Source organism: Sphaeramia orbicularis, chromosome 24 (genome assembly GCF_902148855.1).
Source record: "Sphaeramia orbicularis chromosome 24, fSphaOr1.1, whole genome shotgun sequence".
NCBI lineage: Eukaryota > Metazoa > Chordata > Actinopteri > Kurtiformes > Apogonidae > Sphaeramia > Sphaeramia orbicularis.
Window position 1 is genome coordinate 27,509,838 of NC_043979.1, and position 17,853 is coordinate 27,527,690.

A 17,853-nucleotide genomic window follows, 5' to 3' on the forward strand; every position below is an offset into this window, starting at 1 on the left:
AAGAAAATCTCCATTGTGAAAGTTTGAATCTGCTCTGCAAAAGTGTATATAATTTAATGCATGTTTACAAGTATGTTTCAACATTTAATAATCATAAAGGAGGAAATCTTAAAGTTTTACACAATCAAAAAATGTATACCTTAATTAGTTTTTAACAAAAATGTAAGAATCAGATCTGCTATTTAACAGTCTACTGACTATACTGAATTTTTGTTGTTTTGACCTTTAGTATGAAAAGAAAAGGAAGGTTGATTAATAAAGTTGTTGAATCGATTGTGAAAAAGACGCAAAAGTATTTGTTTTTGTTGATTTTATTACTGATTGAAAATCTGTTCAATAAATCAACATTTTGTATTTTACATAGGTTAGAAGGAAAATCCTGAAGTTCTTGTATTTATACTTTCTTGTTTGTGTATTTTGAAATAAAAACTGAATCACTATTCAGTTTTCATTTCTTTTAAGTTGTGTTTCAGAAATGACAACTATATAAAATACATGTAGAGTACTTATTTATGCATTCTTCCTTTTTGTTTACTCTCAGGAATACACTCACTACCTAAAGCAACCTTCCATTTTTATTCCATATTGAATTAACTTTCAACAAACAAATCTATTCTCTTCCTCCAGCTTTGAAACATCTAAAAATTTGACATTTATTTTCAATTGTAGATTTAGAAAGAATCATTCATGCACCAGTATAATCTAGACAGGACAAACGCAGCTCTCTCAGTTGCTGTTTACACACAAAATGTTGCTGCCTTTGAACAAGAACCAAGGACCAAGACCACATCACCATATTTCTTGCTCATCATTCACTTTAGACTAAACTTCAAAACTTTTCAGCTCTTATTTGATAACTGTACATGCATGCAACAATTATATATTTATTTTACATATATACATGATGTAGAAAACAGGGATGAATAGAAATTCCTGACAAAAATTCAATATTGTCAATATTTTAGGGAAGCAGATTTTCACAAATTCACAAACCAGTAGGTTCCCTAGTCAGATAAACACTCACTTCAGTAAATCCAGTATAAGCCAGCACTTGTTTTTGAAAGTTTTCTGAACCACAGTGTAAAACTGTACCAAAGAGGTAAGTGCAAAGGTAAGTATAATTGATGAATACATATGCTACATATAGCATGTATAGTAAGTATATGCACAAAAACAGTAGGCCATGATTAACTTCCAGACTGAGTTCATTAATAAACATGTACATTTCACATAAATCTTATCACACAAATTACTTTCAGACATTGTGTCTTACTAAGTGGCTGCAGATAGACGAAAAACACCCATGTGGCTGTAAAAATCACACTGGCTTATTCAACTTCTTTGCTAGGCAGGAAATGAGTGGTGAGTTAGCATCTAATGGCCACTAGAGGGCTTCAAAACAATGAAACACAACACACAACAATCTACTGAGTCTAGAGCAATCTTGCAAGCTAAGTCCATGTCTTATAAAGAGGAGACAAGTCCTCTAAACTGGTCCAGACTAATCCTACAAACAACAAAACCTCTGACCTTGAGTTAAATATTAGCCCATTTTTGGCTGGAACATTTTGTTCCTTCTGTTGGCCGGTGCTTTGCCAGGTGGTGCAGCCGTAATAAAGTAAATTACGGATTAGTCTTGGTTAGTTTTAGAGTCATGGGGATGTTAGACAGTACACTCCAATCCTCCAGTTCTGCCTCCCTGTTGGGGGTTCTGGTGGTTCTCCTGATCATCTATTTTATCTCCTCTAGCTTCATTGTACAGGAAAACAAGAATGGCCCCCCAGGACCCAGACCCCTTCCACTGCTTGGAAACCTTCTGCTTGTGGACCTGAACGGACCCTTCAACTCTTTACTGGAGGTATCCTTGTTTCTTTTTTTTTTTTCTTTTTTCTGTCACCTTGTTTCCCTTTTCATATTATTATACTTTATTATTCTCAGCTTTCTAAGAAATATGGACCAGTCTTTACAGTCTGGCTTGGACCTAAGAAAGTGGTAGTCCTGGCAGGATACAAGACAGTGAAGGAGGCTCTAGTCAACCATGCTGACACGTTTGGGGAGAGAGATCCAGACATTCTTTTGATCGAGAGCAGCCACGGGAACGGTACGGGATAAAACAAGCTTTGATTCCAACTAACTGCCTTTCATCTTTGAAACCAATAGTCAACATATATACAGTATGTATTGTTTACTTCATCAGGGGATTCATGGTCCAATGGGGATGTCCATGTTATAGTGTTTAACCCTTTTGAAATATTATATTATAAAAGGTAAAGTGGCTGGGATGAAGATCAGCACCTCCAAGTCTGAGCGCATGGTCCTCAGCCAGAAAAGGGTGGAGTGCCCACTCCAGGTCAGACGGGGACTCCTACCTCAGGTGGAGGAGTTTAGGTTTCTTGAGATCTTGTTTGCGAGTGAGAGTAGGATAGAGTGGGACATCGACAGGCGGATCAGGCGGCAACTCCAGTGATGCGAGTGCTAAACTGGTCCGTTGTGGGAGCCAAGCAGAAAGGCAAGGCTTTTGATTTTCCGGTCAGTCTACGTTCTGACCATCACTTATGGTCATGAGCTCTGGGTAATGACCAAAAGAACAAGATTCATGTACAAGTGGCCAAAATGAATTTCTCTTGCAGGGTGGCCAGGCTCAACCTTAGAGATAGGGTGAGGAGCTTGGACATCCAGGAGGGACTCAGAGTAGAGCCACTGCTCCTACACATCGAGAGGAGCCAGTTGCCAGGTTCAGGCATCTAGTGAGGATGCCTGCTGTTTCAGTCGTGTCCACTACTGGAAGTAGACCTCAGGGCCAACCCAGGACACGCTGGAGGGATTATATGTCTCAACGCCCAGGGATTCCCCCAGAAGAGCTGGTGGAAGTGGCTGGGGAGAGGGCTGTCTGGGCTTCTCTGCTGAGGCTGCTGCCCCCGTGACCCAGACCCGGATAAGCGGAAGACGAGTAGGAGTACAGTATCATAAAAGGCCGCCTAGGTGCCTTCATGTTTTCTTGAAGTTTTCTTGAAGTTTTTAGCATATATATTATCAGAAACAACTGTAAAGGTCCATAACCAAACTTTTTACATAACTATTTTACATCTGTTCAAACATGCTTTTTAGTGTTGAACAGTCAGTATCCATATTGCTCAGTTTCAGTTTCATATTTTTTTGTTATTTCCAGATGTTTTTTTAGCTTATGTGGAAGAAACATTTCCTTTCTACTTGTAATAGAGTCCCACAAAGTCCCATAAAGGGTATAGTGTCGGAAAGCTCAGGATCTTAGCTTTCCAATGCAGTTTGAATTTTGTGGATAGCACAAATGGTTCAGGAGTTACAGTAATTTTTTGCCGTAAAGTGCAAAATGCAGCGCCGGAAAGATTGTCGTTGTTAAAGGGGTAGCAGGTTTCCAGTGTTATGTTTGAGATACTATGATTTTTCTTTTAGACATAGACATCATAGCTTGGTTTAGTACAGAAAAAGTTTCCTACCACATGTAAAAAAATCCAACTTGTAATTTATTTAGTAATTTATTTTAGTTTAAACCAAATTGTTATTTTTTCTTAACTCTAAACAACACACTTTTGCCTAATTGTAAAAAAAAATACTGAAGCTGGGGGTTTAAATACCTGTTTCTGATGGAAAAGTCGTGGATTTCATCCATCCACATTTGTTAAGCCCTAGCCCTAATATTTAACCTGTCTTAAATAATTTATCACCAATTATAACAATATTATCCTCTGAATTTTGCATTTTTCAGTTTAAATCAGGTATCTTCCCTGATTTAATTCATTAAATTAATTGAGTAAATTCAAAGCTTATTATATCAAAACAGAGAAAACTGAATCAAAAGTGACTCAGTAAAGTATATCATTAACTCAAAATAAAAACAATCATCTTCTACCACTGTCATTTATCAAACAACATGGGTTTTATGGGTGACTCAGTATTTTTCCATGTTCACTATGGAGTTTTTGGAACATCCAAATGGATCAAATCTGACGATGATTAAAAACTGAGAAACTGCATTTTACTTGAGTTAATTACATTATTGGTACGATTTTTGGTTCAAAGTTATTAAACATTTTACTTCAGTAAATGCTTTTGGGTGATGGTAGCTGTTATGGTCCTTATGGGTTAAAAGACAAAAATCAGCTGAGCTGCTGCAATGTTGATATTAAATGTTTTTTGGTTTATGGATTCTGATATTACACATATCCATAGTTTGCAGAAACATTGGAAAAAATTTTTAATGTCAATCAAATTGAAATATTTAGACTCAAAATCAGCAGTGATTGAGATATTTGATGTGTAATTTTAGGTGTTACATGGTCCAATGGAGACTCATGGAAAGAGATGAGACGCTTCGCTCTGTCAAACCTGAGGGATTATGGGATGGGCAAAAGGGCATGTGAGGACAAAATCATTGAGGAGTGTCATTATCTTACTGATGTGCTGAAAAATTTCGGAGGTAAACAGCTTCATTTACACCACGTAATAAGGCAGATTTCAGTCAGTGGACACAAACTAAATTGCTGTTGTTGCTTTTGTTTCAGGTGAAGCTTTTGATACAACCCAGCCCATTAATTATGCAGTCTCTAACATCATCTGCTCTTTGGTCTACGGCAGCAGATTTGAGTATGACGACCCAGAGTTTACATACATGGTGGATCGAACAGATAAACTGATTCGGCTTTTGGGAACCCCATCAGTACAGGTATCAGTGTACATAGAAAGTGCAGATGCAGAACCATATGAGGATCTAAGGGTTAGTTTGGTTTTTTTTTTTACCTATTAACCATCCAAAAAAAGATCTAGCTATAATACTGAGAAAAACTGTAACATTTCAGACACATTTGCTAAGAAATAGTTGGTAAAATGAGGCAGAAGCAGACAGGTTATATTGTGTTAATTGGACATAACCAGTGGCTCTTTGATAGTATTTCAAAATACTCATACTTTCAAAGGTGTACAACATTTTCCCATGGATGTGTAAATGGATGGCCAATAGGAGGGAAGTCCTGAGGATATTTGACACCCTCAAGCAACAAAAGAAGGTTTTTTTCAAAGGTTTGAAAGAGACCTTCAATCCACAGATGTGCAGAGGACTTGTAGATGCTTTCCTGGTCCGACAACAACAACAAAAGGTTGTGTTTAGATACAAACACACATATATACAGTACAGAAGGTAAAAAATAATTCTCAGTGAAGTGTTCCTTTGTTCCCTTCTTTTGACTCTACAGGGATCTGGGATCACTGACAGTCATTTCCACAGTGAAAACCTATTGATGACAGTCATTCATCTCTTTACTGCTGGAACTGGCACAACTGCAACTACGCTCAGATGGGGTCTCATGTTCATGGCAAAGTATCCAAAGATACAGGGTAAAGAGTTGATGTCGTTCATAATGTAAGATGGGCAAAGCAAACTGACATAAACATGACTCCTGCACGTCAAAACTGAAGACACACTGTCCTCCACATTTCACAGACCAGGTCCAGGAGGAGATCAGCAGGGTGATAGGGACTCGTCAGGTGCAAGTCGAGGACAGGAAGAACCTTCCTTTTACCGATGCCGTCATCCATGAGACCCAGAGACTGGCCAACATCGTACCCATGGCGCTTCCCCATAAAACAAGCGAGGACATCACCTTCCAGGGTTACGTCATTGAGAAGGTTTAGACTGAAGAAAATAAGCTGATTTCAGAGATCAGATTGAAAAACAGCTGAACTGAAGTCTTCACATTCTCTATGTTTGATCTGTCCACAGGGGACCACAGTTTATCCTCTTTTGACTTCTGTCCTATATGATGAGACTGAGTGGGAGAAACCACACAGCTTCCATCCTGCTCACTTCTTGGATGAAGATGGAAAGTTTGTGAAGCGAGACGCCTTCATGCCTTTCTCTGCAGGTTGGTGAATTTATCTCATCATCCTCTTTATTCTCATCTTTGCAGACAACACAAACCTTTTCCTTCACTGTTTCCAGGTCGCAGGGCTTGTCTGGGTGAGAGTCTGGCCAGGATGGAGCTCTTCCTCTTCTTCACCACCCTCCTGCACAACTTTCGTTTCACTCCTCCACCTGGAATTAAAGAGGAAGACCTAGGTTTGAGTCCTCGAATCGGCCTCACTCTCAGTCCTTCACCACATAAACTATGTGCAGTTTCCTGTCTGTGAGGATATGGGATTGAGAATGACAGTAAAACATGCCAATTTCAATGGTTTTATCATATGAAATGTAATGAAAACAAAAATTGCAGGTCAGATTATAATTGTAGATAGCCTCGTGTCTTATCAATAAGCAATGTATCTCAAATTTGAACTTACTTTAATAAAAATCACAGTTGATATTTCATACAGTATCACACTACTTGAGCTAATATGAGGAGATATTTTTACAAACATAAGATGAAATTGTCAGGGCTGCTTGTCTGAGTTATATGTCAAAATGAAAGTCTCACATTTGTTTCTGCAGTTTTTGCTGTTCTTTCTCCTATTAAGATAGTGAATGCCGCAATCTCACAAGTATTCAATTTATGCAAACATATGATAATTTAACAAATGTGTTTCCAATGTCCTTATTTTTGCTATTATCTTTTACTGACTTTTTTACCTCTCTAAAACATGAAAACTTTTTTCATGATACTCCAAGTTTTTTGTTTCCACTTTTATGCACAAATGTTAAAAGTGAATATAAACAGCTGGACAGACAAGTTAACTCCTGATTGCTGAGCAGCAATTGGTCAATTGTACTGTAATTATTTAACAATATTATTTCTTGAAACTTTTGTGCTATTAAAAATGTTTGAGGAAATGCATTAATCCAGTGATTTGTACCTTCTGATACACAATAAAGATATAATATCACAATTCACAGTACAAATAAAAATTCCATTAGTCAGTGTGCTTGTGTTACTCAAGCTGAAATCAACTACAAAAACACAGGAAAGCATGAGATCACCATCAACTACTTTGCAATAATTTATTAATGTCCATAGGTTTTGAGAGAAGTCTAAGAACTGGCTATATAATGTGCAATCTCTCCATTTTTCAGGACTTTAAGGAGGCTTTAACTGCACAGTGGAGGTGGAAGGTGGGCCTCTAAAACATAGGACTTTAACCCCACACATTACAAGTGTGTGACAGGTTATAAAAACATGTTGCGGAAGATTTCTGATTGACACTGAAAAGGTTAAAGTAGCCTCTTAAATATTAAATAATGTCTTCACCAAATGCATTAAGTCCTGCTGTTTATGAGCCAGTAAAACTTCTGATAAACTGTCATGCATGGTGCTGTTTGTGAACAAAATCAACAGTATTCATTCTGTGTTACTCATGCAACTGACTAATATTTAGTTTACCTCACAATGATTTACAAGCTTTAGCATGTAAACTTTTGCACACTTAGCAAAGACAGGGCAAAAGTAAAGCAGGAAAGGAAAATCATTGTGTGGGAGTAACCAGAAAAGGTTACAAAGAAAGACATAAGAAATGTTAAAAAGTGGAAAATAGGCCACCCCTACATTTAACTTTATTTATTTAATTATTTTTTATTGCATTTTATGTGTTGTTATTTCAAATTTTATTATTTTTATATTATTTTACTCCTAAATTCTGTGAGCTAGACACAGATTTGCAGTGCTAGTGTAGTTCCTAGTTTTCGTCACAAGGGGGAGACACCCAGATGTGAGTACAGCTGTAAGGTGCTTCTCTAGTCGAAGAGAGCGACGCACACAGTAATGGCTGACTCATGTTGACGAACTGCATTTATGTGTACTGTACAGGTAAAGTGTAACACATACTAGCATAGGAACACGAATCATTAGGGTTAGGCACAAGTGGTAAAAAGTAACCGTTTATTCCCACTGTGTACTGAGACTATCTGCCTGGGTATAAATTTGTATTAGCCGATGTTGTTTTGTGTTAGCGATTGCTAAGCTAATTGCTATCGGGGCACAGGGATATTACCGAGACAGGGCTGCAGGTGTGCATTAGTATTAAATCTGGTCATAATAGGAATACAGTAAGCTGCAGATTTAGGTTTTGTGTCTTTTATTTTTCATATACAGGGTGGGGAAGCAAAATTTACTATATTTTGAGGCAGGGATTGAAAGACAGTGTATGACCAATTAGTTTATTGAAAGTCATGAGCATTTATTTGCCACAAGAAAATTGACATAATAGAAAATGTTTTTATTCTATGTGTCCTTCTTTCTCAATAACTGCCTTCACACACTTCCTGAAACTTGCGCAAGTGTTCCTCAAATATTCGCGTGACAACTTCTCCCATTCTTCTTTAATAGTATCTTCCAGACTTTCTCGTAATAGTTTTGCTCATAGTCATTCTCTTCTTTCCATTATAAACAGTCTTTATGGACACTCCAACTATTTTTGAAATCTCCTTTGGTGTGACGAGTGCATTCAGCAAATCACACACTCTTTGACGTTTGCTTTCCTGATTACTCATATGGGCAAAAGTTTCTGAAAAGGTATGGATAATAGTGTTAGGTATGATTATGACATCAATATATGTTTGGTTTCAAAACAATTGACGTAGTGCCTGCTGAGAAAAAACAACTAAATGTTCATTGTAAATTTTGCTTCCCCACCCTGTATATTTTATTTGAGTGTCATAAATGTGGTCTAGTTTTAAGTGAAGGTGCTCCTCTCGTCAAAGAGAGCCACGCACACAGTAATGGCAGACTCATGTTGGCGTACTGCATTTATATGTACTGTACAGAGACAGCAAATAAATGCAACCAGCCACACGTGAAGCCTGGTCCATTATTAAGTGTGCAACAGTTGTCTTCCAATAAAGACTGTGGATAGTTTGTCATGATGAAGCACGTACCTGAAGACAAATTCCACACAAAGTCCCATGTCAGCGCTGGACTCGAACCAAGTACACCATGAAGAGACAATATAATTAAATGTTTTTAGACGGGCATCATAATGGAAACATTTACCACTTTTTAAATGTTCTCATTCTATGTAAAATATGATATTTCATAAATGGCCTGAAGATGTTCATTTCAACTGAAGGATGAACTGAATTTTGTCAATCAAAGGTAGAAAGGTCGAGGTCACTAATTAAATAATTAATAGAAACTCTTTTTGGTGAATCTGCTTTATTGCTTGTTATACTATGTGCCCTGCAGAGCAAAATCATCTTGAAAAAGTGTTTTGTGTGATAACAAACCAGAGGCATCTACTGATCTAAAATATTAAACCACACCCACGCCTATGTGACTATGCTCTCCCTCTTCTGCTGCAGTCACCTGCTCCTCCTGCTGGTCACATCAAATATCACCACATTCAGAGTCTCCTGTAAAGCCTGTAGTGAGAATGAACACCACCCCATCTGATCTCCCCTCCTCTCCCAGGCCCTCACTGTTCACCTGTCAATCAACCTCCTCAGTGAGTTCTTCTTCTTCCCCATCACCGGCAGCCTACACCTCTGCCTTGATCTTCCCCATTCCTGTTATTTTCGGTTCACGTATGGGGTTTCACTCTGCTAAAAGGTATCGTAGGTGGTTGAGACCGATCCCATTGCACACAGCAGTCACGAACACCATGACGCCACCACCATCTGGGTTTGGGTTACTAAATGCACGTTCCATTGCTAATAAATCCTTCTCCCTAAATGAGCTTTTCACTAACAGGAACTTGGACTCATTATTCCTCACGGAGATGTGGCAGAGGGACGGGGAGTTCATTCATTTAAATGAGCTGTGCCCTCCTGGCTGCTCTGCTGTTGGTCACAGAACGCCAGTCAATGAGAGCGTAGCGTCATAGAACGTCAGCCAATGAAAGCGCAGCGTCACAGAACACTAGCCAATCAGAGCGCAGAGTCACAGAACGCCAGTCAATGAGAGCGCAGCGTCACAGAACGCCAGCCAATGAGAGCGTAGCATCATAGAACGTCAGCCAATGAGAGCGGAGCGTCACAGAATGCCAGCCAATGAGAGCAGAGAATCACAGAACGCCAGCCAATCAGAGCAGAGAATCACAGAACGTCAGCCAATGAGAGTGCAGTGTCACAGAACGCTAGCCAATGAGAGCACAGCGTCACAGAACGCCAGCCAATCAGAGCACAGCGTCACAGAACGTCAACCAATCAGTGTGCAGCGTTACAGAACATTAGCCAATGAAAGTGCAGTGTCACAGAATTCCAGCCAATGAGTGTGCAGCGTCACAGAACGCCAGCCAATCAGTGCGCAATGTCACAGAATGCCAGCCAATGAGAGCGCAGCATCACAGAACGCCAGCCAGTCAGAGCGCAGCGTCACAAAACCTTAGCCAACGAAAGCGCAGTATCATGGAATGTCAGCCAATGAGAGCGCAGCATCACAGAACGCCAGGCAATCAGAGCGGACCATCACAGAACGTCAGCCAATGAGAGCGCAGCGTCACAGAACGCCAGCCAATGAGAGCATAGGATCACACAACCTTAGAGCCTGATCCTTAGTTTTTCTCTTTCCTTTTGTGCTGTTACACAGTTATAGCAAACATTTTTTGTAATAAATAACTTATAATTACAAATGCAATGTAGAACAACATCACTTTCATGCAAATACATGCAGCACGTTCTTATATTTAGGGTTCGGGTTAGATGGGTTACACACACACAAACACACTCTCCACAGAAAGGAAAGCAAGCTTCCACAGGTTCTTTCTTCTTCTCTTCTATTGCCTTATAGAGTATATCTGCTCTAACCTTGACCCTTTCAGCTCCTGCTGTTGTTCTGGATCCAACAGCCTCTGTCATTGGGACCTGTCTTGTCTTTCCTCTTCCAGTTTCAGCTGTTCTCCTGCATGTTTTGCGGTTGAAAAGTGTCTGTGTAGCGGCCACTTTCGTTCGCGTTCCACCACAGTATTGCAGGCAGTGCAGAACATTATACTTCCACTTTTGTGTAACATATCTGGAAACTGACTTGCACGAACTTTGGCAGTGATTTTTGTCGGTAAATATGAGTGTTTTGAACTGCACATGTCTTCATCTTCTCAACCATCAACAAGGAAGTGAACCCGATGATGTATATGTCATGTAGACAGGGGTGGGCGAAAGGGGGCTAAGGTGATTAGTCAAATTTGCGGAAAATTTGCGTTGGTCAGATGAAATTGCAGTGCTGCGCAGAATTTGCGGTGAGTGGTTGAATTTGCATTAATAGTTGCGATCGCAACATCGCAAATTCCTGGAGGGTCTGATAGTTGTTAATTGTTGGAATAATTCACAGATCATGTAGATGTTCATGAAAATTCATAAAGTTGAAGGTTATTATATCAAAACTAAAAAAAAAACCATTTTAAATGGCTTTTTCAGCAAAAATATCAATAACTGAACATAAAAACAGGAGTCTCCATCCACTGTCATTGATCCAACTCCATGGGTTTTACTGGTGAATCAATGTTGTGTTTCCACATTCACTACAGAGCCTCTGAATGTCCAAATGGGTCATATCTGATGATCATGAACAGATGTCAAACTGTATTTTACCAGAATTATTTACATGTATTGACAGGATTGGCAGATCAACAGGTATTAAACATTTTATATCAGTAGATGTTTTTGGTCACTGGTGGTTCTTTGGGTCTTTATGGGTTAACCACACAGCTTCTGTTTAGGCTGCACAGCTTTCTTTTATATGCAAGTAGAACAAATTAAGACTTTCAAGAACACATTAACAAACCTGTTTTCACACCAAATAAATATAAGCTCTCTTCAACTGAGAGCAGATTCAGCAAAAAAAACTTACCTTAAAGGGGTCATATTTTGCAAAACCCACTTTTATTAGTCTTCGGTACATTATTTGTGTATTTGGACCCTTACGGTTCATAAAGGTTGAATTTGAACCCTCCAGGTGCTGCACAGCTATCTTTATATTCATTTTGGCAAAAATCAAGTGAATTTCTACAACCTGTTTCAATTCCTGCTAAATTTGTTCTGTTTTACAACTAGTTATGTACATCACGACATTTGCACATATAAAGTCAAGACTTCCGATGAACATTTCTCAGAGTACGACATAACTGTTTGTCAGCAGCAGCGGTTGTAGTAAAAACTGAAAATATGTCCAAACTTCAAGCCAATTACCTAAAATGTTCAGTTGTTGATTGAATGGGACAAAGCAGCACAGCCAACAACCTGGAGGGGGTGGGGCATGAAGTGGCTCATTTGCATTTAAAGGGGCAGTGCTCAAACTGACCTTTCTGGTGTCATTACTCAGAAATAGGGTTGAAGATGGACCTGTGGAGTTGAATTAATGAAGAACTCAGACCCAAGCATAGCATTTACAGTTTATGTAGACCACAGGGAAATGTTTTAAAATGCATTGTTCCATTTAAAAAACAAACTATCATTCCTTTAATGTGTTCAGAATAAAGCTAGAAAGCTGTAATTTAGAGGTTTGGAACTTTATGTTTTATAAACCCTGCTCAGATAGAAACAGTTTCCGGAGTCAACACATGATCTCAAACAGGTCCAGACTAGTGCCGCAAACCCTGACCTTGATTGACCGGTAAATATTAACCAATTTTTTGGCTGAAACCTTTTGTCCCTCCTCTTGGGTGGTGCTTCATCTCCACTGGCAGCCATAATAAAAGACATTACTGATTAGTCTGGGGTAGTTTTAGAGTCATGGGGGTGTTAGACAGTATACTCCAGTCCTCCAGTTCTACCTCCCTGTTGGGGGTTCTGGTGGTTCTCCTGATTGTCTATTTGATCTCCTCCAGCTTCCTTTCCCAGGAAAACAAGAATGAGCCTCCAGGACCCAGACCCCTTCCACTGCTTGGAAACCTGCTGCAACTGGACCTGAAAAGACCCTACAACACTTTAACAGAGGTGACAGAAAAACACATGGACTATTTTAAGTTTTATAGAATATTTATGTCATGTTACTGCATCAAAACATCTGCTTTTTTCAGATGTCTAAGAAATATGGACCTGTGTTCACGGTCTATTTGGGACCTAAAAAAGTGGTGGTCCTGGCAGGATATAAGACAGTGAAGGAGGCACTTGTGAACCAAGCTGATGAGTTTGGAGAGAGAGATTCACTGGCTATAGTAAATGATACTTACAGTGAACATGGTAAGATATAAAAATGACATTTTCCCAAATCAGGTTGTCATCACTCGACTCACACCTCTGTCTCCAACTCAGGGGTTTTATGGTCCAACGGAGAATCATGGAAAGAGATGAGACGTTTTACTCTGACAAACCTGAGGGATTATGGGATGGGCAAAAAGGCATGTGAGGACAAAATCATCGAGGAGTGTCAGTATCTTATTGAAGTGTTTAAGGAATTCAAAGGTACATTTTGCATAAGAAAAAGAGGCATGAGTAAACCTAGAATCTGACTGCGTTGAGATTTTTAAAAATATTTGTTAAAGAAAATCAAGTACACTGTTGCTCATGAAGTGGGAATAAAATATTTAACCTCTTGTCATGGAATGATTGTGACAATGTGATTTATTATTGATGGAGAAAGTGTAACTGGGACTTAGTATGTAATCACTGCACCAGGTCAAAGGTCATTGTTGATGAGTATAAATAGAAATAAGAGGAATGTGTCTGTAAACAAAATTATTCCAACTTTATAGGCAACAGTGTATGTAGAAACTGTGTTTGTTGTTTTCTGTGTGTTGTATTTTGATTTTTTTTTTTTGCTGATTTAGTTTTTGAGTTCTTCATCTTCCTACACGTTGTGAATAAATTACTAAAGTTGGGATGATTTTCACACAGTCAGGCTTCTTGGATCAAAAATTAAAGCTAAAAGATCTATTTTAAAAGTTTTACATATGGCTGTTTTCTGAAAATGCTTGAAAAAGAAAAATGCCTTCAGTTTCTATACTTTTCCTTTGCTTCAGGACAAGCTTTTGATACAACCCAACCAATTAACTACGCAGTCTCTAACATCATCTGCTCCATGGTTTATGGAAGCAGATTCGAGTATGATGACCCACAGTTTACATCTATGGTAGATCGAACAACTAGAAGAATCCAACTTGCTGGCTCTCCATCAATGCAGGTCTTTATGAGGTTTTCACTGTGGTGACTTCAGTATTACATAAACAACTAGGTATTAACTTCTATGTGTAAATATTTGACAGCTGTACAACCTGTTTCCACGGATGACCAAATGGATCAGTGACAGAAAGGAATATTTGAAAATATTTGACCTTATTGCAAAAGAAAACTTGGCCCTGTTAAACCGCCTGAAGGAGACTCTAAATCCACAGATGTGCAGGGGGTTGGTGGATGCATTTATGGTCAAACAGCAACAGCTGGAGGTAAGGATGAAGATCTATTGTTTAATTGAATGTATATTTGTATAGTATCAGTAGATTAAATTAAAAGTGTTACTGTTACTGTACTCTAAAGGGGCTGTGAAGACAAAAAGTAGAATCAAGGCATAATTTTGACACAGGATGCAGTTTGTTTGCATGTTATGTTTGCATATTCATTTGGAGAGTTTTTTTAATATGATTTATTTACTGGCTTTTTCTACACGTAATTAAAGCTGCACAAACTATAAGCCTTCGCATCCTTACATCTACATGATATAATGTAAATTGTACATTTACATTTACATTGTATGGTGTATCAGAATAATGACAGAAATAAATCTTCACCTGCAGGAATCTGGGAGCACCAACAGTCACTTTCACAATGATAACCTAGTGATAACAGTCCTTAATCTGTTCGGCGCTGGTACTGAAACAACATCCACCACTCTCAGATGGGGGCTGATGCTAATGGTCAAATATCCAAAGATACAGGGTAAGGAGATGTTTTCATATGTATGGAAAAACTGGATTATTTTTGAATGGATCTCGATCATTCCAATAAGTATGATATGTTAGAAAGGCCAATTTTTGCAAAGGTCAAGTTGCTGTGACCAAACAAAACACATTTTTGGCCATAATTAAAGAATGTACACCCTAATTATTATATACAGTATATCAAATACATGTAATTGGATTAAATTATGAGGGGATGTCATTTTACATTAAAATTGTCGGGTTGTGCAGATCTAACACTATATGTCACTGTAACATCATTTATTATACAGAAATACAATCATCCTACCAAATATGTGTAATGTCTGATGTATTATATTTTCCAAATAACTGAGTGAAGTGCATGAGCAGAGTATTCATGCAAAAATACTGTCTGATTAAACTTCTGGTTCTGTTTTTTTGCACTGATCCTTTATATTTTAGACCAGGTCCAGGAGGAGATCAGCAGGGTGATAGGGACTCGTCAGGTGCAGGTTGAGGACAGGAAGAACCTTCCTTTCACTGACGCCGTCATCCATGAGACTCAGAGACTGGCCAATATCGTCCCCATGGCGCTTCCCCATAAAACAAGTGAGGACGTCACCTTCCAGGGTTACTTCATTAAGAAGGTCAGACTAAAAGCATCATTTAGATTTATTAATAGCATCTTCAGAAAGTCAAAAACCTCTTTGCTTTCACTCTCTTCTTCTTCTTCTTTGTTAAAGCCCAAGAGCCCAGCCCAATTTTCCCTTATAAATATAGAATATAATATGTAATTTAACAATAATCTATCCCACATCTATAACCTAAATAATATTGTTTATTTTTGTGCTTTATGTGAATAAATGTATTATCATGGGACTTTCAGACAAAAATGCATCAATCAGAGTGGAGGCAGAAAATTAGGGCTGCACGAAGAAAACAAAGAAAGATATTTTTATTTTGCATTTTGAGACAAAAGTCAAAAAATTGAGGATAAAGTCCAAATACCATTTTGGGATGGATGGATGGATTACTAGAAAACTTTCCCAATCACTCAATAAAGACAAGGGTTGAAATCTAAATTAAGCACCATAAATGTTCTTGATGACAAAAAGTGAAAAAACATACTTTTTTCCTTTCATTTTTAATATATTACGAGTAAAGAATATTATATCAACCATGAGGTAAACTTATTTTTTCCTTGTTTTCTCCAGGGAACCACAGTTTATCCTCTGTTGACTTCTGTCTTATATGATGAGAGTGAGTGGGAGAAACCGTACAGCTTCAATCCAGCTCACTTCCTGGATAAAGATGGAAAGTTTGTGAAGCGAGACGCCTTCATGCCTTTTTCTGCAGGTTGGTAAATTTACCTCTCATCTCTCATATCGTCTTGGTCTAAACAATGTCTTCAACACAAACATTTTCCTTCACTGTTCCTTCAGGTCGTAGGATTTGTCTGGGTGAGAGTCTGGCCAGGATGGAGCTCTTCCTCTTCTTCACCTCCATCCTGCAGCACTTTCGTTTCACTCCTCCACCTGGAGTTAAAGAGGAAGACCTGGATCTGACTCCACAAGTCGGCTTCACTCTCAGCCCTTCTCTGCACAAAATTTGTGCAGTTTGTCGTATGTGAACACAACTGCCTGAAAATACAGTCTAATTATATGAAATACAAAAAATGTAAACTTGTACTATACGGTATTTGTATAAGTTCAATTAAAGGTACTTTTGGAAGTAGTGAGTCTTTGTTTTAAGATGCAAATCTTCATCTCACATATTGAAGGTGCATTGTTTTCTCTCAGGTCTTTTGTACAACAGTAGCTCTGGATCAGCATATTTCACAACAGATCATTATGACTTTCCTCCAATTTACATATTACTACCACCTCACTCCACTTTTAGACAAATCTTTGAAGTCTGTTACAGTTTTTTCTCTTGCTTATTATTTGTCCTTTGATTGAAGTGCAAGCAGCCATTTCTTTGGCCAGCTAGTAAATAAAAGTTAATTATTTATACAATACTTTGTAACACAGATGGTTCTAAAAAGTTTACATACAGAAAAGGGAGAAACGAACAAAAGTGCAGGAATAAACAACCAGAAATAATTTTGAGCACACTGTACCAAACTACAACACACAAGGATATAGCATACACACCAGGAATCACACACATGCAGTCATACACACAATGGTACATACTTCAGCTAAGGAGAAGTAATCACTTAAATATTGGTTGAAATCTTCCAAATGGCTCAAAAGAGGTGAGTAAGAAGGGAATGGACCAGTTCTACGTTGGTGGAAAAGTGCTACAGGAAAGTATCACAAGTGACCTTTTTCTCTGGGGTGATTTATGGTTTTATTCTGGTTATTTGATCAGTTAACAGATAAGTTAACAGAGGTATAACATTAACTATCAGCTGATGGAGCACATGAAGATGAAAAGATAAAGTGGTATTTTATTTCCTGTCTGAGCTTTTGTTTGAGAGATAACTTATTACTATCACATAGATATGTGTAAATAATGAGTTTCACATTTTACTCATTGAGTCGTACAGTTTGTGTAGTGTTTATTTGTTAGTTTTGATAACTGTGGGTATGTTCTTGGTCATGAGTTCCCTCTGCTGCTGATAGTCTGGAATATCAATATGACTTGTAACCCATTTAAGGTGATATCGACTCTGCTCTGCAATCAGACATAGAATGTGACTGTAATGGACCTTGGATGCCATGGATGGATGCCACCTATTGCGAAATCATAAAGGAAGAGGAAAAGAAGAGGATGTTTAGCTTAATACTGCTGCATATGCGTAGCTGCATAACTGGACTCATTACATCTGTAGACATAAACAGCTCATTCAAAGGTGTAAAACCCAAAGGCTCATTGTTTTACATGATTATATATGAATGAAAACAAGTACATATATTATTACGTAATCCCCTAAATCAGGGGTCTCAAACTCATTTTCTTTCAGGGGCCACATTCAGTCTGATTTGAGCTCAAGTGGGCCAGACCAGTAAAATAATAGCATAACCTATTAATAATGACAACTCCAAATTTTTGTCTTTGTTTTAGTTAAAAAAAAAACCCATTAAATTATGAAAATAGTTACTT

General features: G+C 38.2%; 2 protein-coding genes across 4 annotated transcripts; both read left to right on the top strand.

Annotated features, from left to right (window-relative positions):
• Positions 1-1,642: 1,642 nt before the first annotated feature.
• Positions 1,643-6,162, top strand: LOC115415308 (cytochrome P450 2K1-like). The gene is made up of 9 exons (XM_030128834.1): positions 1,643-1,858; positions 1,939-2,101; positions 4,307-4,456; positions 4,542-4,702; positions 4,953-5,132; positions 5,229-5,370; positions 5,477-5,661; positions 5,756-5,897; positions 5,975-6,162. Exons 1-9 carry the CDS (start codon positions 1,655-1,657, stop codon positions 6,160-6,162), a joined length of 1,515 nt encoding a protein of 504 aa, XP_029984694.1. The 5' UTR covers positions 1,643-1,654.
• Positions 6,163-7,707: 1,545 nt separating this feature from the next.
• On the top strand, positions 7,708-16,375 carry LOC115415641 (cytochrome P450 2K1-like). Of its 3 annotated transcripts, none has more exons than XM_030129294.1 (10): positions 7,708-7,769; positions 12,718-12,826; positions 12,910-13,072; positions 13,145-13,294; positions 13,852-14,012; positions 14,095-14,274; positions 14,623-14,764; positions 15,208-15,392; positions 15,960-16,101; positions 16,188-16,375. In XM_030129294.1, the coding sequence occupies exons 3-10, from the start codon at positions 12,910-12,912 to the stop codon at positions 16,373-16,375; spliced, it is 1,311 nt and encodes a 436-aa protein (XP_029985154.1). In that variant the 5' UTR covers positions 7,708-7,769; positions 12,718-12,826. The 3 variants fall into 3 exon arrangements, with proteins under 3 accessions (XP_029985154.1, XP_029985155.1, XP_029985153.1); XM_030129295.1 differs by lacking the exon at positions 7,708-7,769 and adding an exon at positions 9,286-9,402; XM_030129293.1 differs by lacking the exon at positions 7,708-7,769 and adding an exon at positions 12,227-12,234 and having other exon boundaries at positions 12,613-12,826.
• The last annotated feature ends 1,478 nt before the right edge of the window (positions 16,376-17,853 follow it).

Excerpts from the sequence above, each read along its gene's own strand:
- LOC115415641 (XM_030129293.1), top strand. Across the intron at positions 13,073-13,144 it reads TGATACTTACAGTGAACATG|GGGTTTTATGGTCCAACGGA; the intron begins GTAAGATATAAA and ends TCTCCAACTCAG. Across the intron at positions 16,102-16,187 it reads CTTCATGCCTTTTTCTGCAG|GTCGTAGGATTTGTCTGGGT; the intron begins GTTGGTAAATTT and ends CTGTTCCTTCAG.
- LOC115415308 (XM_030128834.1), top strand. The coding sequence starts at position 1,655 with ATGGGGATGTTAGACAGTACACTCCAATCCTCCAGTTCTGCCTCCCTG. Across the intron at positions 1,859-1,938 it reads CCTTCAACTCTTTACTGGAG|CTTTCTAAGAAATATGGACC; the intron begins GTATCCTTGTTT and ends TATTATTCTCAG. Across the intron at positions 4,703-4,952 it reads TGGGAACCCCATCAGTACAG|GTGTACAACATTTTCCCATG; the intron begins GTATCAGTGTAC and ends ATACTTTCAAAG.